The 24,223-nt window shown below is 39.3% G+C and overlaps 4 protein-coding genes across 4 annotated transcripts; 1 reads left to right on the top strand and 3 right to left on the bottom strand.

Moving 5' to 3' along the window:
- The first annotated feature begins 528 nt into the window (after positions 1-528).
- Positions 529-4,703, top strand: LOC140946096 (uncharacterized). The gene is made up of 2 exons (XM_073395172.1): positions 529-659; positions 3,495-4,703. The coding sequence occupies exon 2, from the start codon at positions 3,497-3,499 to the stop codon at positions 4,523-4,525; it is 1,029 nt and encodes a 342-aa protein (XP_073251273.1). The 5' UTR covers positions 529-659; positions 3,495-3,496; the 3' UTR covers positions 4,526-4,703.
- Positions 4,704-7,897: 3,194 nt separating this feature from the next.
- LOC140946404 (BTB/POZ domain-containing protein 6-like) lies at positions 7,898-9,440 on the bottom strand. Its single transcript, XM_073395520.1, has one exon. The coding sequence runs from the start codon at positions 9,299-9,301 to the stop codon at positions 8,081-8,083; it is 1,221 nt and encodes a 406-aa protein (XP_073251621.1). The 5' UTR covers positions 9,302-9,440; the 3' UTR covers positions 7,898-8,080.
- Positions 9,441-14,270: 4,830 nt separating this feature from the next.
- Positions 14,271-15,641, bottom strand: LOC140945132 (BTB/POZ domain-containing protein 6-like). The gene has a single exon (XM_073394196.1). It carries the CDS (start codon positions 15,639-15,641, stop codon positions 14,271-14,273), a length of 1,371 nt encoding a protein of 456 aa, XP_073250297.1.
- A 5,045-nt stretch (positions 15,642-20,686) lies between these two features.
- On the bottom strand, positions 20,687-22,057 carry LOC140945133 (BTB/POZ domain-containing protein 6-like). The gene has a single exon (XM_073394197.1). The coding sequence runs from the start codon at positions 22,055-22,057 to the stop codon at positions 20,687-20,689; it is 1,371 nt and encodes a 456-aa protein (XP_073250298.1).
- Between the last annotated feature and the right edge of the window lie 2,166 nt (positions 22,058-24,223).

The raw sequence follows: 24,223 nt of genomic DNA on the forward strand, positions 1-24,223 counted from the left end.
GTTCTGCTCGGCCACTGTTTTGTCCACTCCATGCTAAGATTAACTATAATTATGAATGACTGACTGAATGAATGAATGAATGAATGAATGAATGAATGAATGAATGAATGAATGAATAAGTACATAAATATTGTATAATAATTGAGTGGTAGCACATTCACAAAAGTGGTTCCTCGTCTAACATATTTCGAATCGAAGAGGTATTTGGAAAGGTTGACATTTGAAAAGAGGGGAAACCTGGGGTTCCCGGTAAAAAGCTCTAGTAGCAGGGGCGAGAAGAACAAGGGAAAACCTTTTGGGGAATAGGCTGAAGTTGCTATTGAAAATATTTCGATGCAAATTTCAATCGGGTCCACGAGTTTAAGCGGCTGTTAAAACAGTAATCATGCTCAATATTTATTGTCTGAAATTGATATTGATATATGTTTCCTTAGGTAAAGCTGTGTTAACACAAGTGTTAAAAGGCCTTAATTATAATTCTAAAATGCGTTAACTTTACGTTCGATGAATGACTTTTAAACACACTCAATGTATTGTGTCGGCTTCTAGTGTAACTGTCTTCCTTTAAGAGGTCTCGTCTTAACTGAGTCAAGAATTGAAAAGAGAAGACACTAGATCAGTGAAGATCTAAAGTTTAAAATTTTAGATTATTAAACCAGGTAAGCAGTTGAGAAAGAGCTCTGGAAGAGATGATTTTTCCATACAGGTTAACAGCTTAATTCTTCTGATACAGTCGTACTTATACACTAAGTATTAAGATTGATTAGAAGATAGGACTTCCATTCTCTCTTAAACTTATCACGTGGCAGACACTTGAGGCCAAAAGCGGAGAATTTAAAGGACACCTTACCTAAGTTGTTAGATACTCTTGGCCTAAAATAATTCAGTTTACTGACAAATCTTGTAGTATACTTGTGTATACGCGATGATGGAGTCAGGACATCAAGGAAGATATCTGGGATGCTATCAGTTTCATTTCTCTTTCTATGTATAAGCAGAACAAAAGATTCCGTCAGCTGTTCTCACAGGAGATAGTTTTAGTTTCTGTAGCCTTAAATCTATTGCTTCAAAGAGACAGCCGAGACCCAAGATTCAGCAAAAAAATCTTTTCAATGCATGGTCGCATCATACGATTTGGTCCTCATAGTCTCTCAGTAAAAATGTTATAACAACATATATCTGCACGTACACGTCATCATCATCTTCCCTGTGCACGACAGTGACTACTTTGATTCATTGCTAAATTATCATGAACACGGATCAAGAATAAAGAAGTCCGTTATTTATTTTTCATTAGATATCTCCCTCAGAAATTTTCCCTAAAACTTCCAGTCCTCTCATGTCGGGTAGAGTTCTTTTTCCGAGCCTGATCGACTGAGCTAGTTGCAACTAACGTGTTACTTACAGAGTGATTTTTTTAAAGTTTTATGTCTTAAACGAGTTCTCAGAGCCTTTCATCACTTTTATTAAATAGGGTACACCAAGAGAGGATAAAGGGGACAGAGAAGGCATCCCCCATACACACCCTATTCCATAGGTAATTCGTCTCGAGTTATTTTCAAGACCATAGATCCCAAAGGGGATTAGACAACAGCCAATCATATAGCGCGAATGTGTTCCGCGTAGATGACCCCAGCTCAGAGCCACTCGTCCTTCACAAATTGACGCAGAAAAAAATGGCGGAAGACGCGGAGAGCGATATTGCTATTTGCTTTGTCGACAAAAACGACTAAAGGGAGAGATTTCTGCTAAAGCTGTGTCAGCGAAACGGAAATTGAAAAAGAATCGCCCTTTCTCTCTTGTATAGAGCTAACAGTACAGCAGGGAAATCCTTAACACACTGAATATTCTCTCAGGATCATTTATAATTTACACTTTGAAGAGAGCAATTTCTGGTTTGATATTTATTCCTTTATTAGTCTTTTATAATTCAACAAAAATAACACTTGGCGTCCCACTTGCTTTATTGTACAAACGAACGGTTTCAATATACTGGCGAAATTTCTCATTTTATTAAAGCGCTGAGGTTACGACAACTTCGAGTTAAACTGATTTCACGGTTTGTCAAAGAGTCCAGCGATTTCTTTTTCCCAGGTGAGCGCCGACTCATTTCGCTTCAATATTCATAAATGCTCTCGATCTCTTTACGCTTTCATTGCCTTTCGCTGGACATGTTTTGCACGGCGTTTAGTCATGCGAAACCTCCAAGAAACATCCACGCAGCGCGCAAAGTAGCTTTATCCCGATTCTAAGAATAACTCGAGACGAATTAGCTATGGAATAGGGTGTGTATGGGGGATGCCTTCTCTGTCCCCTTTATCCTCTCTTGGGTAGACTCATTAATTATTCAAATGACGAAAAATTGATTAAGTTTCAGGCACTGTGGCGTGTTTGCAAATCTAGCTGATGAAAACTCCCCAGTCATTTTTGCATTCTTAATTCTGGTGCTTTTTCATCATTTTGAGCTATTTTGTTTGAGAGCTTATTTCACTGAATCAAAGACTACAAAAGATGACAAAACAATTTGTTTTAACCCTTTCGGACGGCCAAGGGTCGTGTACGATCCATATAGAACAATGTATACACTCCTCCCTGGACCCATGTAGCTTTTAGTTGAAGTTAATAAATCGATAAGCAACAAGGTCAGCAAAGATAGATCATTCCAGTGATACCTTGTTTTGGATGATTCTGACTAATCCTGACAGAGTTACTCTCACAAAAAAGTAACATTTTGGCGGAAAAATGCAATTTCGCTGTTTACATACTACTCGTTGAATATTAAATTTGTCCCTTTCCTAAAACGTTAGCCACGCACAATTCCATGCAAAAGAAAGACGATAAAGTGGGCAACCAAACCGCCAATAAAGAAGGGGAAAAAAAACGACACCGAAAAAATTTTGGCTTTTGCGCATGCATGCAAAACAAAAAAGCTGTTTAATTACGCCAGGTTAGTCGGAAAATATGCCTTTTTTCTTGCAAAACACGTTTTCAGCCATTCTTATGCTAATTAGTGGAAAACTAATGCAAAGGTTGGAGCAAAGACGAGGAATTAGTGAAAAATGATATTTTTCGCTCCGTCTCGCCGGCCGTCAAAAAAGGGTTAACTCTCTCCTCGATGTTTTAAAGTGCGACTCAAATAATCTTCAAAACAAGGCTTTGATCCATCGGTGGAGAAAGTGCCAAAAAAATTGTAGGTTTGCCTCGGAGTAAATGAATTCAAAGGTAGATTTCAAGGGGAGGGGGATAGCAAGGTTTCGACGATAAAAAGCCGACCTGAAACGCAGTTCCGACACGGTAACTATACTAAACAAGCGGCTTTTGTTCAAAATCGTTTTGAAAGAATCCTAGAAAAAAACCTTACGGGGTGCATTCAGCTCCCTAACTCCCCCCTTCCCTGATTTCTATGTCCGAGGATAAAAAACGTTTCTATGATTCATTGTAATGAGTCGATAATCGCAGACGTTTAAGTGGTTTACTTAAAATTATCTCTCCAGGTATGATGATAGTCATGAATGTTGCTGCTCTTTTCCTTGCACTGGCTACAACCGTCTGTGCCTACCCTGGCGTACCGAGCAAGATAGGTGAACTGATTGACAAATGGGCTCCGTTGGTAAAGCTTGCACAGAATGAGCCTTGGAAACCATCAAGTGTTGACTACTTCTTGTCTCATTGTAAGCTGGAAGGGTGCACTAGCGGGCTGACAAGCTCGACCCTCGAGAGGTGCAACAGCAACAGTTTCATCGTTACCAAAGATGAAATTAGTTGCCCTTCCTGCACCGAGCCTGCTGTTCTTCGTGGTCAAGACCCAAGTAGCCCAAATAATGCCGTGCCAACATACGTCATTTATCGAGAGCATAACAATTTCTTGGAAATCGCCTACAGGATGTTCTTCCCGTACAACCGCGGGAAGCGGGTCTGCGTTGGACTTTATAGTGGATGCCCGCCATGCTCGAAGATTTGGGGCTGGTGTCCTTGTCCATCAGGTTGCATTGGAGGATATTCAACATTTGGGCACCACGTTGGAGACTGGGAGAAAGTTTATGTTCGTTTCCGAAAAGTCAACACTGACTACCAGATCTACTCCATTTACCTGGCGATGCATGGCAGCGCAGTTACAAAACAGTTTGGAGGCGAGTTTCTCTGGCAAGGCGGTCAGTTCAAGAAGGGGAGTAAAACGCTAGGCATGTATGGTGGTACTCACGCAATAGTCTACTGCGCCGCGGGCTCACATGGGATGTGGCCGGATACTGGACGACACGTTTACATGACGCTTCCAAACCAAGACACCCTTATAGATGAGGCCAGCAGCGGTATCAGTTGGTACACATGGAAAAATTTGAAGCCTGTCCAGTACGATTCTACTGGTCAATACAGCGGGGAATTTAAGTTCCTGGGGTTTCAAGGCCGGTGGGGAAACAAGAAAGAGGGATGCGGTATCTTAAATTGGGACATCTTAGAAGATCTCGTTGGTGAGTGCAGGCTTAATCCCGGCCCAACAGGTCCTTCTGGCTGGCCTGATGTTTAAATAGTAGCTCTAATGGTGGTTGCCATGGTTACCGGTATTAAAGTTAATGACATGATGAAGTGTACCTTAGGATCGTTCGGGAGTAAGAAAAGTTGCACTCAATTATTAAGAAATAATGTTTAACCACAAGTGTCATAGCACCTAAGAGTCTATTCCAAATAAATATACTGAAAAATTGCAGTTGACTTTTTGGCATTATTGTAGTCTCGGGGGTAGGGAGGGTGATAAAGTGGAACTCCGCCTTATGATCAGTTCGTTTATACGACCACCTCGTTATAATGACCAAACTCTTTCGACCCAAACGTAAAAAACATAGAGACAGTCCTGCCAGCTTGTGTTTGGTTGTCTTCAGGATAACGTCTGTACCCCTTTTAAAGGATATTTTACAAAAATTGAAGACAACATTAACACTAGAAATAATGGGTGTTCACTCAAACTTCCCAAAGCCAAATTAGAATTTGGACGGAGAAGTTTTGCCTTTCAAGGGGATCTAGTTTACAATACCTTACCTCGGCATTTAAGAAATTTAAATTCTAGGTTTCTTTTTAAGAGTAATTTAAAAGAGCTTTTTCAATAGCATTCCATACTCACAACTCTTTTCAGTCTTATAAGTCAACAATTTTTACAGATTTTGATTTTTGAATCTTAGATTTCTTAATGTTATTTTATTTTATTTTCCTCTTTCGATTTTCTTCTTTATTTTTTAGCTATTTATGAGATGATTACAGGACCCTTTTGATAACAGTTCTTTTTATTAGAACTGATAGGTTATCCTGTATAAATATTCGCGTTATTATTATTATTATTATTATAATTATTATTATTATCATTATTATTAGTCATTTTAGTATTTTGAAGAGCCGGTTGATGCGACCACCTAGCTATTACGACCAGGATTTTATGGCCCAATAGTGGTCGCATTAATGTTCCTGTCCTCAGTGATTCAGGTGAAAAGAAAGATGACCCTTATTCGAATTGAGACGTAACTGCAAATCCAATTGTGTTCCTAACTATAGGGTGTCTCTTTCTTGATATGATGTCCTTCTTTTTGGAATCGTCTTCGTATAAACCATGGGGGCAAAGGAGAGAGACTATTCCTACCCTAAAGCCATCTAAACCAACCCTAGGCTTTTCAGTTGTACCGGTAATACTGACTTCGAAGCTACTATAAGCCATGACGTCACTGAAAATGATATGAAGGGAGTCCATGTCTTAGTTTTCACGCGGTCGAGACAAGAGAGAGAGCCCAGAAACTTGCCTGAGTCTGCCTCGTACCCAGACGCCTCTCTCTAACTCAATGAAAAATGACGCGCAAAGGAAGGCGGGAAGGAGCCTAAAAACAAGCGCGTCTTCTCTTCCTCCTTCCCATGGTTCCTTGCGCCTGGTCAACAGTCACTCGCGTTTCGCGCTGTCCCATGAAGTGCCTGAGGAGGAGTGTTGCCCGAGTGTTGATCATTTCGTTCAGATGGACTCTTCTCCCTTTTTAGCTTTTGCAAGAAAACCAAGGAGAATCTTCGGGTCAATCACAAGTCAATTGGAGAATTTGTTTTTTCAGCCACCCCTTTACTTTAATAACGCCTCTTCACATGAACCCGGTTTCAGAGATCTCGCCGTGCCTCTAAATCCTTTGTGAAATTTTCGATGTGTTCGTATGACAGGGCGGGCTTGCTCGGTTCCCGAGACCTCGGTTTTTCCAACCGGGATCGCGGTAAGCGGGCTGAAAATTTTCCGATATGAACATTTCAGCCCGGTTACCTTGATGAATTATGGCGACCTGGATTGCATCGTCTAGCATTGCCTGCTGTATTTCGCCTTCTTGCTTTCTTTCTCGAATTTCGTACTAGAACTCGTCCCCAGGATCTTTGCCCTTTTTTCATCTTGGAAAGCGGGCCTAAATTTCTCATATGAACCCAAGGCAAAATTGGTCCCCGCAAGGGTCGAAGGCTTTTTGCAATAATATGAATCACGTTTTGCTGTATATATAAATGGACACGGCATTAATTGCAATTACAGGTAAGTATGATTGTCATTATAGAGTGATTAAAATACTAGAAAAAGTAAACATTTATTGCCAAAAATTAAAAAAGGTATTCAGCACAAGTTTTCAGAGAACCAGCAATGACTATACACTGTGATCTAAAAATCTTTTTTCATTTATAAAAAAAAATATTTAATCACAGAAAGTCTCCTTTGTTTGAGTTTTCTATGGTAAAAAGCCACAAAATCAAACAAAATTTTCAGAACGCATTGCTAAGAATGTGGGCATTGGCCATAAAACAACAGAAACATTTTTTCTAGCATCAATTCTGGTCGCTTGTGTTTTCTACTAGTAAATGAACAATTACTAGTACATTTTTAAATAAGGCTCAATAAAGAGCATTTGCCCATAAATAATCAGTTAATGATTCAAAGAGAAGTTCTAAGTAAAACAGTGTTCTGTAAGGCTGTAACAGTGCTATAAAACTTCGGCCCAGCATCAGCACTTCACATAATATTCAACAAGTGTTGTGCAAACGTAAACTGTTTGGTTCTTGGATACTCTAACTGCCAAATACGAATGTCTTTCTCCTGGGTTTACTATCAAGTCGCCCGAAAGTTGTCAACTCATACTAATAGTAAAGTCACTCAAAATCTTATCAAGCCCAATAACATCCTAACACTGTATTATACATCTGTCGCAGTTGTTTCACCTCATCTTAGCTTATAGCAAGGAGCCTGAAAATGTGACCACTTTTGATTTATTCACATTCTTTGGTCGGATTGATCCAATCAGAAGCCAGCTGGAAACTGTCCTCGACTTCTAATTGGTTAATATCTGCATGGAAGAATGTCAGTAAATTAAAGGAGGTCGCTACTTACTGTAAACACGAAACGTATTCTGCATTTATACTGTGCTCTTTTTTTATCGCATCGTAGCTTAAAAAACAAGATATATTACATATTTATCATGCTTGTTCTGTCGCACCTTGGCTTAAACATTACAAATACTATTAATTATTCAACTCTATTCCTGTGTATGAAACCTGATAAAATTCCACACAACATAACTTTAGGTGAAATGACTTTCAGGTAGTGGTGTGCTGATCATCAAGTCTAATAAATTGATCATTGAACAAAAACTTTAAGTAAGGCGATAATCAGATATGTAGCATGTTTCATCAGTTATTGCAAAAAACGATTTTTTTTGTAGGCAAATGAACATATCAAACACTTGCGTATGGTCTTTAAATCATCTCATAATTAGAGAAGAAAGAGAATTTAATCACCTGGAAGCACAGAACACACACTTTTTGAGATCAGTAGTCAAAAACACTCAGAACGTTTGCATCGCATGTACCCTGACTTAAACAAAGAAATAAAAAAAGAAATAAAACTCGTTCAAAGAGATTTTTTCCAATGATCAATTTATTTCTGATGATCGATCACTTCTTTCAGTTGATTTGGCAGGTTGCCCTCTCTTGCCTATAAACTTAACGTTTGGTTGAACAAGTGTTGAAGAAAGTTTTTCAACAGGCCTTTCCACTATCAAGCCTTACATAAAAATTCTTATTAATTTTATAATGGCTTAAAAAAGAAGCAAGCAAACTGACCAAACCGAACAGCTGTAACATTCTGCCTGCTCTTTGACCTATAGCCTTTAAAACTGAAAGTCACACCAAGACTTTGCATGGTGTTAACCCCATCAAGCCCAATGCAAGTGCCTGGTCCACGCCTTAAACTTCTAACAACATAGTCTGCATTCTTCCTCAAAAAAACTGGATCAAAGATGACATCGTAAACATCAACTTCTTCTTCTCTGCACGGCAATGGGACAGAAGAAAAAGACTCATCTTTTAAAGCAACCAAATTTGTATGATTTTCCACATCCATGATTTTTAAAGAAATCAGATAGTCCCTGTTATGTAGACAACCAAGAAATCGAATCCCATGAAGCATAATATCCTTGTCTACCTGCAGAACAATGGCATCAAGAGATGGGGGATCTCTCTCATCAAACCACGGGTCTTCTGGATCACAATAGCAGGGCCAAAACCATGTAAATCTGCAGCATGACCAGCTGAAACCTACTCGCCTATCTTCAGGAAAACCTGCAGATTTTGATAACGTGCCATTGAAATTCTTCATCAATTCTTTTACTTCTGTCTCAGTAAGGATATTTGAGTCAATCACAGTGCTTGTAAAATCTTTCTCCTCCATTACTGGGAAATGAATGTTTTTTACAATTTGCTCTCCAAGAATTCTTCGCTTAACTTTACCACTTGCCAGAACTCCTTGCCTTTCACATTCTTCTGTGGCCCACAAATCAACAGCTCTGAAGAGCTCTACCTCTGAGATTGTCAATGTGGCTCTCTTGACTATGGCTTCGAGCAAAGACCTGTCAATTGTCGCGAATTCTTCCAACTTTACAACTTCTTCAGTTTGGCTTTCAATCATTTCCCAGCAGCGATCCACAAGATTCTTCTCGTCATACTTTTGAGCGTGAGACAAAACACAGAGTACGTTGGCAAGATCTAAATTCCTCATTAAGAATACGACGCATTTTTCGGCAAGCGAGGGCAGGATATACTTCTTGGCCACATATAACACTTGCAACACATTGCTTTCGTTCAACTCCACCTCGTTGCTGTACATGTATCGCAACATTTCCAACATTCCCTCGTATTCACAGTCGGGTAGATCAATAGTGTCCGACTTCTCGGCCATTTCTCCACAGAACATGGCGTAAAAAACAGGACTGTAGATGGACAACATAAACTTGTGCGCTGGAATCACCATCTTGGATCTTTTTGCATTGTTTTCGCCGCATGGCGATCGTATGACGAAGCTGACATCGCTTAGCAGATCGTTATTGAATAAGAAAGTTATCTTCTCTCTTACGTGTGATTTTTCATCACCCAGCTGCCCAAAAACAGCCATTGAAACAGGAAAAGGTACGCCAAAAAGAAAGATTGACTAGAGGATTGGGACAGTCACGAAATAGCGGAAATCGGCGGGAAGGTGAGATATTTACGAATAAACGGTACCGTGTTTCAGCGGCTTTCCAGCTTCTAAGGATCTCTTTATATACGTTACATCAAAAAGCTACTTGGGCAGTACCCCACAGTCCTCGGAGGGAAGGCGAGAGAACCTAAGTCTAAACGGGCGGAAAAAAAAAAATTTCGCGCCGATTTTTTTTCCGCTCGTTTAGATTCCCCCTAAAGAAGATTTCTGTCTGGTCAGTGTCACGGCATTTTTTTGTAAATTCATTTATTCAAAGCCCTAAGCGATACCTGAATGGGCAAATAATGATAGTGACTTTCTGGCCCCAACACCCTAACTGAGACCAAAATCTGCAATTTACACCCCTACGCGAGACGTTGAGCATCCCCGTCACTTTCATGTGGGATTCCCCGCCCAAGCTTGTTGAACACTTCTCGTGTATTGAAAGGATCGTGTTTGGCTGAGTCTTATTTAGGGGTGTTTAAAGTTATTGTGCAGTGTCTCCACACCCGACCCCCCACCCCCCCCCCCCCCCCGCTCCAACGGAAAGCAACAGAAGTTCTGAGGGGAAGGGGGTCCAAGAGAAGGCATTTTCGAGGGTGTGGAGGGTGGCTTCTAGAGGTCTTTTTTCCGGGGGCTCCGAGTTAGATTGGAAGGTTTATCTTCTGGCGTTATATTTAACTTTGGCTTAGCATATTAGTAATAACAATATTGTTCAATTATTGATCCAACAATTTCGACAACATAAAAAAATGCCTGAATGGAAAAGTAAACAATTTTATTATACAAAAACCAATAAAACACCAGGTCACCTTTAGCTCAAAAACATTATATTGTTACAAACAAAAAGATCACTGTGTAGGGTTGGATCTAGGGGAAGGGTACCGGGGTGTGCATCCCCGCTGAGATGATCTGCGGCTTTCTAATACAACTGGTATTCTGCAAAATACGGAGATATGTATGATATGTATTCTCAGCAATTCACATTATATTTTTGCCTAGTCAAAACCCTTCTTCGTATTTGCTTTTAAAATTTGTTTGCGTCACAAGTTACGACAAATAGATATATCGAGCAACAACAATTTGCTGTCTGTCCCCTTTGAATTGGAGATACATATTAATGTTTGGCCGAGAAAAACTGCTTGAAGGATCGGTTTTGAGGTAATGTCCTCGGGCGTTTTAATTACTGCTCGGCTACTGTTTTGTCCTCTCCATGCTAAGATAACTATCATAAATGAAAGAATGAATCAGTCAATCAACCAATAAGTGAATAAATTAGTACTGTATGATAACTGAGTGGCAGCACATTCACAAAAGTCATGCCGAGTTCCTCGTCTTCCATATTTCTGATTCGGTACTCATACACCTCGAAGATACTCAGCATTGTTGGTTTTCATATGACGTCACTAAAATAAAATTCAAACTACAAACTATCGATCCTACTGGAATTTTACTATCATGATGTATTAGAGCAGCTGAAAACTTATTTTCATACAAATTTTTGCTTCAAAAGGGTTCTTGGTTTTCTGATAGAGTACGCTTGAATTTCTAAGCTTTTGCGTGACGGCCGAGAGAGCTTTCATGTAGGTTAAAAAAGTGACGTATTTCGGGGAATTTTTCTATCTTTTTGCTTTGTTGGTTTCCGTCCACAATGTCGGTGCCCATCCAGGTGGGCACCAGCATGGCGTCTCCATACAAATCTCTATAAATTTGGCTAAAAAATTTCTTCGTATATCTCGTAAACAGAATATTCTTCTGGACTGAACTTGGCAAGGGTCTTTGTATATTTACCTCCTTTCATTTCCCAGATTCCGTACTTTATCTATTGAACGGTTTTGATTTTGATTTTGATCTATTTTGAATGGCGTGACTCTGAAAACAGGCAATACGCCACGACAACTTCTACTACATTCAAATATATGGTTGGTTGGATAAACTAGAACAGAGCTGAGCGACAGTTCGCAAAGAATCTGTCAGAACGGAGGCCAGAAAAAACCTGCCGGAAAAAACTGTAGTAAGGAAAAAAACTCGGCAGGAAATCTGGGTAGGATCCATGGCTCATGCTCTGAAAAGCTCATCCTACGAAGGCTACACGACTGGAAGGTTACCGCCCACTATTACTAAGCACGTATTCCAACAAAGCGTGGTAAATTCAAAATAATTTCTCGAAAACAAACGAATAAAACACCCGTAACAATTACGGGTATACGTACGTGCACTCCTAACGTAAGTGAGTTGCATTACTGTACCTTAAGTGGTCCACTTAGGGAATTCATCTAAGTGGTTGCACTTACGATTTTCGTAAATGTTCAATTAAGTGTCGTTTATGCAATAGAAATTGCGGGTGTTGCATAAAACTTTTTTTACGGGAAAAATAGCATGTAAATTTACGGGACCTATGTAGGTCCCGTATCCTTACTGTTTTTACTAAAATTAAAAAGATCTATTTCACAAACTGACAAGTGAAAGAAAAGGCCTTTTCTTTACGTAATTTGTTCTTATGCACTTTATTAACCTCCGATGTACACTTTAAAGACTTCTTTGAGAAAAAAGAAGAACAATCGTGTTCAGTAGATATTGAAGTAAGACAACGATTGCATGCCAATTTTATTTCAACGAGAGACGTAAAAAAGTGTTCGAAACGACCAGACATTTTCTTAACATTCACCAATGGTTAGCTTTAAAAAATAGAATGAGTCCTTCTAATAAAGTACTATATCAAAGTTACGTGTGCCCTTAAGTGAGCCCGTAAGTCACTACGTAAAACAGGAACTTACGAGAGTGCTAAGTGCGTTCCATGCAACACATGTAAGTGTACTCATAACAGATTCGTAAGTGACCTATTTAAGTGAGCACTTAAGTGCAGGTTTCATGCAACTGAGCCCATGATCTTTGGCCTCATCTCAGAAACCGGGCTGAAATTTCTCATATGAATCCAAGGCGAAATTGGTCCCGGCAATCGAGCCAGCCCGGTCAACCGAGCTTGTTGAAAAGGTATTCAACACAAGTTTTCAGAGACCCAGCAATGACTATACACTGTTAACTAAAATCTTTTTTTATTTATAAAAATATCTTTAATAACGGAAAATCTCTTTCGTTTGAGTTTTCTACGGCAACAAGCCACAAAATTGGACGAAATTTTCAGAATGCATTGCTAAGAATGTTGGCAGTGGCCATCAAACAACAGAAACATTGGTCGCTTGAGTTTTCTGCTGGTAAATGAACAATATTATTCCAGTAAGTTATTAAAAAAAGCTCATTGAAAAAAATTAGGGGCATTGCTTATAGATAATCACTTAATAATTTGATGATAAGTTCTAAGCAAAACAGTGTTCTGGGAAGACTGTTCAAACCACAGGTAACCCAGGCTGAGATAGTACCACAGTACCAATCCAGTAAAATTACAGTGTTTGTATGGGATAAAAATACGATCCTAAAATTTCTAGGAAATACTACATAAAGAGCAATGAAACTTACTCTGCAGTTAGTTGTTATTGTCCATAATGCTCCAACGAAGTTTCATGATGATTTGTTCAAATTCACTCACACTGGAGTATTTAGACAACAACAACTGTGGTACTATCACAGAGCCTGGGTTACCTGTGTTCAAACAGTGCTCTATAAAACAACGGCCCAGCATCAGCAATTCAGCAAGTGTTGTGCAAACATTATATAATAAAATAATAATAAATAAAACATTACATCGCCACTGGGAGATATAAAATTTCTCTTCTCACCATAAAAAAAATATTTCACTCATTCAACAACTTGAGAAATATTTTTCATCAGTCAAAGAGGAAATTCTTATCTCTGCAGGGCTAAGTAACATTCTCGACTATTTATGTACATTTAACTTTGTTTCATCTAATTTGAACAAAAGCTGTTTAAACTGTTTGGTTCTTCAAGACACTCTAACTTTAAAATAACTATGCATCTCTGTTCACAATCTAAACATTAACTTTGGTTGAACAAATCAATTTGCAGGCGTTGTTTGATTAGGCCTTTTGCACTAACCAGAAATCAGAACATTTCTAATCCACATCTACAAATGCTGTATTTCCTTGAATAAAAGCTGGGGTGATTATTATTTTTTTCGCACAAAAAGAGGGAGATTATTCGAGGGAAAGCTTATTCGCGGGAGTCGATTATTTCAAATTTTGCTCCCTGGAGGTTGTGCCCTAAATATTTTGTTTTACTATCCCATTAAAACAAAAAAATGATCACATATGGGCTTTTTAAGTGTTCCAAATTTGGTTCCTTGATTAATTTCCAATGTCAATAACCTCAGCATCAGAGCCTGAATTGTCACTGATCAGTTTTGTTGTATCAGACTCCATTTCAACTCGACAGGTAGGGGATAAAAGAAAGAGAAGAAGGTAAGAGGGGTGGGGGTTATCGGCCGAAACCCAACCCCTACCTCGACCTTAATTACTCTGGATTTCACAAAAACCTCATCCAATAATTGTTCAATATTTCCATCTAAAGGAGGCAATAAATTTATTATTCAAGGGAGGCAATTACTTGAGGAACAGCTATAATTCAAGGAAATACAGTACATTCTATAACGATTTCCCATGACATACATATGGTAAGCCGGAGCTCACAGCATTGGCATAGTAAATAGCAAGGTAGATTGACATAGTAAATAGCATTAGTAAATAGAAAAGAAGATTATACTTATCTATCATAATAATAATTACAATCTAGTTTTCTGTTTACTAATGCTATTTACCATGTCAGTCTACTTTGCTATTATAATGACTTTTTATAATGGCTTAAAAAAGAAGCTAGAAAATTGACCATAATGAACATCTGTTTCATTCGCATTCTCCCTGTTCGTTGATTTATAGGCTTTAAAAGTGAAAGTCACACCATGGCTTTGAATGATGTTGACACCATCATACCCATAGCAAGTTTCTGGGCCATCCGTTAAACTTTTAACAACATAGTCCGCATTCTTCCTCAAAATAACTGGATCAAAAACAACATCATAGCCACTGATTTCCTCTTCTCTGTATGGCAACAGGACAGATGAAAAAGACATATCTTTCAAAGACAACATTTTTGTACCATTTTTCTTGTCTATGATTTTCAAAGAAAAAAGATAGTCCTTGTTATTTAAACAACCAAAAAAACGAATCCCATGAAGCATGATATCCTTGTCTACCTCTAGAACAATGGCATCAAGAGTGAGGGAATCAGAATCTCCATCATAAGACCAGTGTACTGGTTCACAAATGCAGGACGAAAATCTTGCAAATCTGCTACAAGACCACCTGAAACCTACTCGCTGATCTTCAGGAAAACCTACAGATGTCGACAATGTACCATTAAAATTCCTCATCAATTCTCTTACTTCTGTCTTGGTAAGGATATTTGAGTCAATTACGGTGCTTGTAAAATCTTTCTCCTCCATTACTGGAAAATGTATGTTTTTCACTATTTGCTCTCCAAGGATTCTTCGCTTAACCTTGCCACTTACGAGAACTCCTTGCCTTTTACATTCTTCTGTAGCCCACAAATCAACAGCTCTAAAGAGCTCTACCTCTGGGATTGTCAATGTGGCTCTCTTGACCATGGCTTCGAGTAACGACTTGTCAATTTTCACAAATTCCTCTGACTTTACAACTTCTTCAGTTTCGCCTTCAATCATTTCCCAGCAGCGATCCACAAGATTCTGCTCGTCATACTTTTGAGCATCAGACAGAACACAGAGTACGTTTGCAACATCTAAATTCCTCATCAGAAACACGACGCATTTTTGGGCAAGAGAGGGCAGGATATATTTCTTCGCGACATACAACACTTGAAGAACATTGCTTGCGCGCAACTGCACCTCGCTGATGTACATGTATCGCAACATTTCCAACATTCCCTCGTATTCACAGTCTGGTAGATCAATGGTGTTAGATTTCTCGGCCATTTCTCCACAGAACATGGCGTAAAAAACAGGACTGTAGATTGACAACACAAACTTGTGTGCTGGAATCACCATCTTGGATCTTTTCGCATCGTTTTCGCCGCATGACGATCGTATGACGAAGCTGACATCGCTTAACACATCGTTATTGAATAAAACGGTTATCTTCTCCCTTACGTGTGATTTTTCATCACCCAGCTGCCCAAAAACAGCCATTGAAACACTAAAAGGCACGCAAAAAAGGAAGATTGACTAAGGAAATGGAACAGTCACGAAATGGCGGGAATCGGCGGGAAGGTGTTATATTTACGAATATACGGTACAGTTTTTCAGCGGGCTTTCCACCGGCTGAGGATACCTTTATATACGTTCCATCAAAAAGCTACTTGGGCAGCACCGCCCCGTCTTCGGAGACCTAGGGGCAGATAGTAAGGGCGAGAGAACCAGAGTCTAAACGAAAGGAAAAAATAATTCTTCGCACCAATTCCCCCCCCCCCCCCCCGTTTAGAATTTCTCTTGCCCCCACTATCTGCCCCTGGGTCTCTGAGGATGGCACCGCCCAGACTCTGTGTCGAGTTACAACTCCACAAAATCTGAAACTCACTTATCTTAAACGGCTTCCAAATAGCCCCAAAGAGAATATACTCTGCTAGTTCGGGGAAGTGCAGCGGACACCAAAATAGTCGTGGCTAGTGGCTTTGCAGCTAGGTAAATATCCACCCACCACTAGCCACCTTTACTTCAGTGAATAATTGTTATATATAATTTAGTAGAGGAACAAATTAACATGGTTTTCATATGATTGAAAAGAAGTGCCAACCTGCCCCACCTGTGCCAGGAGATGACTAAGATGGGTGCTATATCTTATTGTCTTATAAAGTTTAATGTCACCCGTGCCAGGGGATGACTAAGATGGGTGCTATATCTTATTGTCTTATAAAGTTTAATGTTGCTCACAGATCTGCCCGGTGAAAACAGCCATTTCTCCTTGCTCCTCCATGCAGCTTGGGACGTTTTGCTAGGAGAAACGTCTGTGCCTCAGCGACAGAAATCCCATACTGATAACATAAAATCTGTCTGGAATCTGTTCAGGACCTCTGATTGGTTGATGTAGTAGTTATATTTGTTTTAGCTATTGTTTACGAATGACGGACAAAAGGCAAAAGACAACAAAGGTCAAATTAATGTAAATGCAATGAACCTGAAACAAAACAGCCAATATTTGTGGAATATATCCTTTTATAGCTAAAAAAGTATAAGACAAGATGCAAAAATATTTAGATACTGTGATCTAAAATATATATTTTCATATTATCACTCAAGGTTTAATAGAAAAAAAAGGCTCTTTTTGATTTTTCTATAGGAAAAAGCCTCAGAATTTTTGGAGTTGTGTGTAACCATCCCCCAATAACTTGAAAAGATTTTTACACAAAAGCAGTGTTGTATACAAAAACCAATAAAATACCAGGTCAGCTTTAGCTCAAAAACATTATATCGTTACACACAAAAAGATCACTGTGGGATGGTTACATCATACAATTGCACCTTTCAAAAATATTGATGGTTTGGTATTTCTTTGGTGCTTATGTAATAAATAGAACATTACAAGGCCACTGGGAGATATAAAATTTCTCTTCTCACAAGAAAAAAAAAGATATTTCACTCATTCAGCAACTTGTGAAATATTTTTCATCAGTCAAAGAGAAAATTCTTATCTCTGCAGGGCCTTATTTATTTATATTTAACTTTGTTTCATCTAATTTGAACACAACAAAAGTTTTTTAAACTCTTTGGTTCTTCAAGAAGCTCTAACTTTAAAATAATAATAGTAATAATAATAATAATAATAATAATAATAATAATAATAATAATAATAATAATAATAATAATAATAATAGTCTTTATTGCCAAAAGATAAAAGTACATATCTTTTGTTACATTCTAGTTGCCTATACACTCGATAAAAATCTACCCTAAAAATTAAACTAGTTAAACTACAAATGGATGATAAAATACAATGTAGAAACTACCTTATCTTGAGTTTAAAAATCAGTCTATTTACATAAGATGTCATAAATCGATCGGTATTATCCTCGGGGAGGGCACATTGTTTTTTATGTATATTATATTATTTTATTCTCCTTTGTTGGTGGTAAATACGAGCCTAGCAGATGGTTATCCACAGAGGTAACAGCCTTTAAAATCTTGCAGTCCTGTCTATATAAAAGATCCTTAATAGAAACTGGAAAAGAAACAAAGCGGTGCTTGTGGCAGCGATCCAAAAAAAGTTGTATAATATTCAGATCTGACTCAGACGAACCATACACAGAAATGGTAATATGTAAAATTTGGTAGAACTAAGGACTTAAATAAATGATCTACCGGTATCTGTACTTGAGAGTATTGCTCCCTTCTAAGAGACCTTAAAACATGCAAACGTCTTTGGTTCGACTAATTTCAGTCTTACATGTTCACTGAACTTGCAGTTACTTTGAAGGATAACACCTATTAACGACAGACTATTATACTGTGGAATATTGCAAATTTGCTCATAATGTGTGTTACTGGGTGGGTGGCAGACATTCCTCAACATGCAGCTTTCCTCGAATACGTATGATATACGACTTTCTTAAAGGACTGGCAATCACCGGTGTGACATTTATCTCCCTGTAGTCTGACTCTGCAATAGGAAAGTCAACCTTGGGCAGGGGGTTAATATTCGCCCTCTCTTCCAGAAACCGGGCATGAGTGAGTTCATGACGATAAATTCCACACTTGAGTGATTACTGGAGTGAAAAGTTCCACGTGATCTTTCCAAATTCAGAAGGGTATGTTATCTGGGCCTGTAGCTGTTCTTTTCAACTTAGTAAGAACATTCCAGACCTGCCTTTGTGTTATCTCTGGAACTTCTACATGCCCCTTGATAAGCACATCAGTAGGTCCCAGATAACTGTCATCATGCCACAGGCACCCAAAATAGTTATTCACTCAGATGGTCCAGGGGGCATGGTCGAAATTAACGCAGGATGTTCTTGCATGATGCTGTGAGAATAGGTCGACGTTCTTCCACCATACTCGACTACCCATAACACTTGCTGGATTTCTTCTGTTTTCACTGATAACTTGTGAAATTATACTGTTCCTGAGTTTTAGTGGCTCTCTATTATTGAGCCATACTCTCGTTTTTGCCCTAAGCGTGGACCGCACTAGAGGGGACATCCAACTAGGATCACCAGATGACATACGGATAGACCTGAGTGGCACACACTTATCCATTAAAGAGCATATTGTCCTCCATAATTCTAACTGCAACGTCAACATTGTCCGATGTGACAACCTCTTGCCAGTCTTGTGCAGCTGAAGCCAGATAGAATGATTGTTTGCGATGTTCTCTACAATCAGTCTCAGGTACTTTGCAGCGGGTGAGTTTGAGTTTTGTTCCAGCAGGCAAGACAAATCCCTTGTGATCGGTCTTTATTAACATATGAAGAGGATTGGTGTTTCCAAACAAGTCCAGCCTATTGGTTAGGCAGTTATCCAGGCATGCGTTACCTCTCATACGGAATCGACCAGAATGTCCCATCCCAACAATGCTTTGAGTTCATGCGTATCCAATCGATTGACGTCGCCGCTGCACACAATAACCGTGTCGTGGTGTTCTATTCATCTCTCGATCTTCACACTCATCTAAACATTAACTTTGGTTAAACAAATGCTGGAGTTTTTTTATCGGGCCTTTTTGCACTAAGCAGAAATCAGAATATTTCTTACCTACATTTACAAACACTGTATTTCCTTGAATAATAGCCAGTGGCAATTATTGTTTTTCGCACAAAAAGAGGGAGATCATTCGAGGGAAGGCAATTATTTGAGGGAGTCGATTACATATCAAATATTGCTCCCTCGAAGTCGCGCCCTAAATATTTTGTTTTATTATCCCATTAAAACAAAAAATTGATCACATATGGGCTTTTTAAGGGTTCCAAATTTGGTTCCTTGATTAATTTCCAATGTCAATAACCTAAGCATCAGAGCTTGAATTGTCACTGATCAGTTTTGTTGCATCAGACTCCATTTCAACTTGACAGGGAGGGGATAAAAGAAAGAGAAGAAGGCAAGAGGGGTTGGGGGGGGGAGGTGATTATTTGAGGGAGCCGATTATTTTAAATATTTCCATCTAAGGGGGGCAATTACAGTGAAACCTGTATTAAGCGGACACCCTTGGGGAATGCTGTAGTGTCCGCTTAATACAGGGTGTCCGCCTAATACAGGTTAGGATAGATAACGTCATGTGAGGTGCAAATGCCATTCAAATGAACAGTGGAAATGTTTAGAATACCCCAAAGACTACGACGATATACAATAATTGTATATCGTCATTGTATATTGCATTAATTTCTTTATTAAAGTGAACTAATTGATCATAGTACAGTCAAACCTCTTTAAAAAGGACACAAAGGGGACAGAACCAACTGTCCGCTTTACAGAGGTGTCCGTATTGTAGAGGTAGAGAATGTATGGTTTTTGGCATTTCTGGGACCAAATGAACTGTCCGTAATAGAGAGGTGTCCCTATTATAAAGGTGTCCGTAAGGAGAGGTTAGACTGTACCATAAACATAGATTGCAACTCAAATTTGAAGAAACCAGATAAGTGAAACAAGCTCTATACAAACAAAACGAAACAGAAAACGGACCAAAACAATACGTACTGTACTGTGAAACTAATCAAATTAGTTCGTCAAGTCACGTTTTTTAATATAAAAATCGAAAAAATTGTAGGTTGCAATTTTTCGCATTTTTGGTGTCTGGCACGTTGGGTGGTGGAATTAAATTACAAGTGTCCGTTTAATACAGGTTGGCAACAATAGAAATGACCATTTCAGGTACTTTTTAGGTGTCCGCGTCCGCTTAATAGAGGTGTCCGCTTAATAAAGGTTTAATTTAAAGTACATAAGGGAAATAAATTTGGGGACTACTGTCCACTTAATAGAGGGTGTCCGCTTAATACAGGTTTCACTGTATTTGAGGGACGCGATTAATCGAGGAACGGCTATTATTCAAGGAAATACAGTACATTCTATGACGATTTCCCAATACTTACATATGGTAAGCTTGAGCTCACAGCATTGGAATAGTAAATAGCAAAGTAGATTGACATAGAAAATAGCATTAGTAAATAGAAAAGAAGATTATAATACCATACTAGTTTTCTGTTTACTAATGCTATTTACTATGTCAATCTACATTGCTGTTAAAATGATTATAGTGGCTTAAAAAGGAAGCTACAAAATTGACCCATCTGAACCTCTGTTTCATTCTCATTCTCACTATTCGTTGACGTATAGTCTTTAAAAGTGAAAGTCACACCATGGCTTTGAACAATGTTGACACCATCACACCCAAAGCAAGGTTCTGGGCCATCCATTAAACTTTTAACAACATAGTCTGCATTCTTCCTCAAAACAACTGGATCAAAAACAGTATCGTAGCAGCTGATTTCCTCTTCTCTGTATGGCAACGAGACAGGAGAAAAAGACACATCTTTCAAAGACAACATTTTTGTACCATTTTTCTTGTCTATTATTTTCAAAGAAACAAGATAGTTCGTGTTATTTAAACAACCAAAAAAACGAATCCCATGAAGCATGATATCCTTGTCTACCTTTAGAACAATGGCATCAAGAGTGAGGGAATCAGAATCTCCATCAGAAGACCAGTCTTCTGGTTTACAATTGCAAGAAAAAAAGCGTGTAAATCTGCTACTCGACCAGCTGAAACCTACTCGCCCCTTGTCAGGAAAACCTGCAGACGTAGACGACGTGCCATTAAAATTCCTCACCAATTCTCTTACTTCTGTCTCACTAAGAATGTTTGAGTCAATTACGGTGCTTGTAAAATCTTTCTCCTCCATTACTGGAAAATGTATGTTTTTCACTATTTGCTCTCCAAGAATTCTTCGCTTAACATTGCCACTTGCGAGAACTGCTTGCCTTTTACATTCTTCTGTAGCCCACAAATCAACAGCTCTGAACAGCTCTACCTCTGAAATTGTCAATGTGGCTCTCTTGACCATGGCTTCGAGTAAGGACTTGTCGATTTTCACAAAGTCCTCCGACTTTACGACTTCTTCAGTTTCGCTTTCAATCATTTCCCAGAAGCGATCCACAAGATTCTTCTCATCATACTTTTGAGCATCAGACAGAACACAGAGTACGTTTGCAATATCTAAATTCCTCATCACAAACACGACGCATTTTTCGGCAAGAGAGGGCAGGATATATTTCTTAGCTACATACAACACTTGAAGAACATTGCTTGCGCGCAACTCCACCTCGCTGATGTACATGTATCGCAACATTTCCAACATTCCCTCGTATTCACAGTCTGGTAGATCAATAGTGTTCGATTTCTCGGCCATTTCTCCACAGAACATGGCGTAAAAAACTGGACTGTAGATTGACAACACAAACTTGTGTGCTGGAATCACCATCTTGGATCTTTTCGCATCGTTTTCGCCGCATGACGATCGTATGACGAAGCTGACATCGCTTAGCAGTTCGTTATTGAATAAAAAGGTTATCGTCTCCCTTACGTGTGATGTTTCATCACCCAGCTGCCCAAAAACAGCCATTGAAACACTAAAAGGCACACGAAAATCGAAGAATGGCGGAAATCGGCGGGGAAGGTGAGGTATTGACGAATATACGGTACCGTTTTTCAGCGGCTTTCCAGCGGCTAAGGATACCTTTATATACGCTACATCAAAAAGCTACTTGGGCGTAGCCTGTTCCAGGCGTTCAGATAGTGGGGAGCGGTGCGAAGAAAAAAGGAGCGCGAAAAAATAAAAGCGAGGGAGGGGGGGAGGTGAGAGAGGGAACGCCTGTTAGATTTGTTTTAAATAGACTCATCCGCCCACTCAGACCGCGTCAGCTGTAGGTGGTCTTCACTTGTCAATTAAGACTGATGCTACAGCCCCATACATTTATTATTGTTCTTAGGAATAAATCAAAATTTCTCACATCAAAATTAATATTATGTGTACATAATCTTACTAAAAACCTAATGTAAGACTTTCAGACAATAGAGAGCGGGATAAGTAAATAAATTTATTTACGGCTTGAAAACATGATTTCAGCGTGTACGTGACAAAAAAATTATGAATCAAGTGACAAACAAATATCGCTCATTTCGATAGAAAGCCGTTTCAATATAGATCGTTAACTCGAGCAATGAAAATGCCCAACAAACGAAGGGAAAATTTACTACTCGATGATTGAGTGGACCTCGTCAATAGCGATAGCTGCAACTTGCTTTCCAAGCTTTCCTTTGAAGTCCTTTTGTCCATTCCTTAGACAACCACGATTTGTGACAGCAGTACGCCTTTGAGTGAATTTTTAAGGATCATACAATTTCACAGCTTCCACTTTTAACGGCTTCATCCACATCTTCTCCCATCATTGCCGCCGCTACTCCGATTTTGTTCAAATGTTCCACTTGGTCTTTCATGATGGCAATCAACGGAGTTACCACAACAATCGTAAATGGTATTCTATCCTGCCTTCATTCCAACACACGCTTTATTCGAGGAAAAAGCTGGAAAATAAGTCTTTTTCCAAAGCCAGTCGGTGAAATTGCGAAGACATCTATCCTGCCGACTACGTGTTTTAAACAGTTCCTTTGCTCTTCGCGTTTTAGCCTCCACGTTTGGAAAGTCACTCAGCTCTGTGTTTGTTGCGACGGGACGTAGAGTCTGTCATCATCGCCATATCGCATTTCTCGCTTTGATCGAAGACGCTCCACTGTTGACAAAAACTGTCAAAATCAACCAATCAGAGGGTATACCAGGATCTGGTATACCGGAACGCACTTTTGTTAAGAATTCTTACAAGCGTTCCCGCACCTCTCTCCCCAGTCCCCCTCTACTTTTCATCGCTATCTTTACTTCGCACCGCTCTCCACTATCTGAACGCTTGGAACAGGCTAACTTGGGCGGCACCGCCCCGTCTTCGGAGACCTAGGGGCAGATAGTAAGGGCGAGAGAACCAGAGTCTAAACGAAAGGAAAAAATAATTCTTCGCACCAATTCCCCCCCCCCCCCCCCCGTTTAGAATTTCTCTTGCCCCCACTATCTGCCCCTGGGTCTCTGAGGATGGCACCGCCCAGACTCTGTGTCGAGTTACAACTCCACAAAATCTGAAACTCACTTATCTTAAACGGCTTCCAAATAGCCCCAAAGAGAATATACTCTGCTAGTTCGGGGAAGTGCAGCGGACACCAAAATAGTCGTGGCTAGTGGCTTTGCAGCTAGGTAAATATCCACCCACCACTAGCCACCTTTACTTCAGTGAATAATTGTTATATATAATTTAGTAGAGGAACAAATTAACATGGTTTTCATATGATTGAAAAGAAGTGCCAACCTGCCCCACCTGTGCCAGGAGATGACTAAGATGGGTGCTATATCTTATTGTCTTATAAAGTTTAATGTCGCTCACAGATCTGCCCGGTGAAAACAGCCATTTCTCCTTGCTCCTCCATTCGGCTTGGGACGTTTTACTAGGAGAGACGTCTGCGCCTCGGCGACAGAAATTCCATACTGATAACATAAAATCTGTCGGGAATCTGTTCAGGACCTCTGATTGGTTGATGTAGTAGTTATATTTGTTTTAGCTATTGTTTACGAATGACGGACAAAAGGCAAAAGACAACAAAGGTCAAATGTAAATGCAATGAACCTGAAACAAAACAGTCAATATTTGTGGAATATATCCTTTTATAGCTAAAAAAGTATAAGACA

Source organism: Porites lutea, chromosome 8 (genome assembly GCF_958299795.1).
Source record: "Porites lutea chromosome 8, jaPorLute2.1, whole genome shotgun sequence".
NCBI classification, from domain to species: domain Eukaryota; kingdom Metazoa; phylum Cnidaria; class Anthozoa; order Scleractinia; family Poritidae; genus Porites; species Porites lutea.

Excerpts from the sequence above, each read along its gene's own strand:
- LOC140946096 (XM_073395172.1), top strand. The coding sequence starts at position 3,497 with ATGATGATAGTCATGAATGTTGCTGCTCTTTTCCTTGCACTGGCTACA.
- LOC140946404 (XM_073395520.1), bottom strand. The coding sequence starts at position 9,301 with ATGGTGATTCCAGCGCACAAGTTTATGTTGTCCATCTACAGTCCTGTT.
- LOC140945132 (XM_073394196.1), bottom strand. The coding sequence starts at position 15,641 with ATGGCTGTTTTTGGGCAGCTGGGTGATGAAAAATCACACGTAAGGGAG.
- LOC140945133 (XM_073394197.1), bottom strand. The coding sequence starts at position 22,057 with ATGGCTGTTTTTGGGCAGCTGGGTGATGAAACATCACACGTAAGGGAG.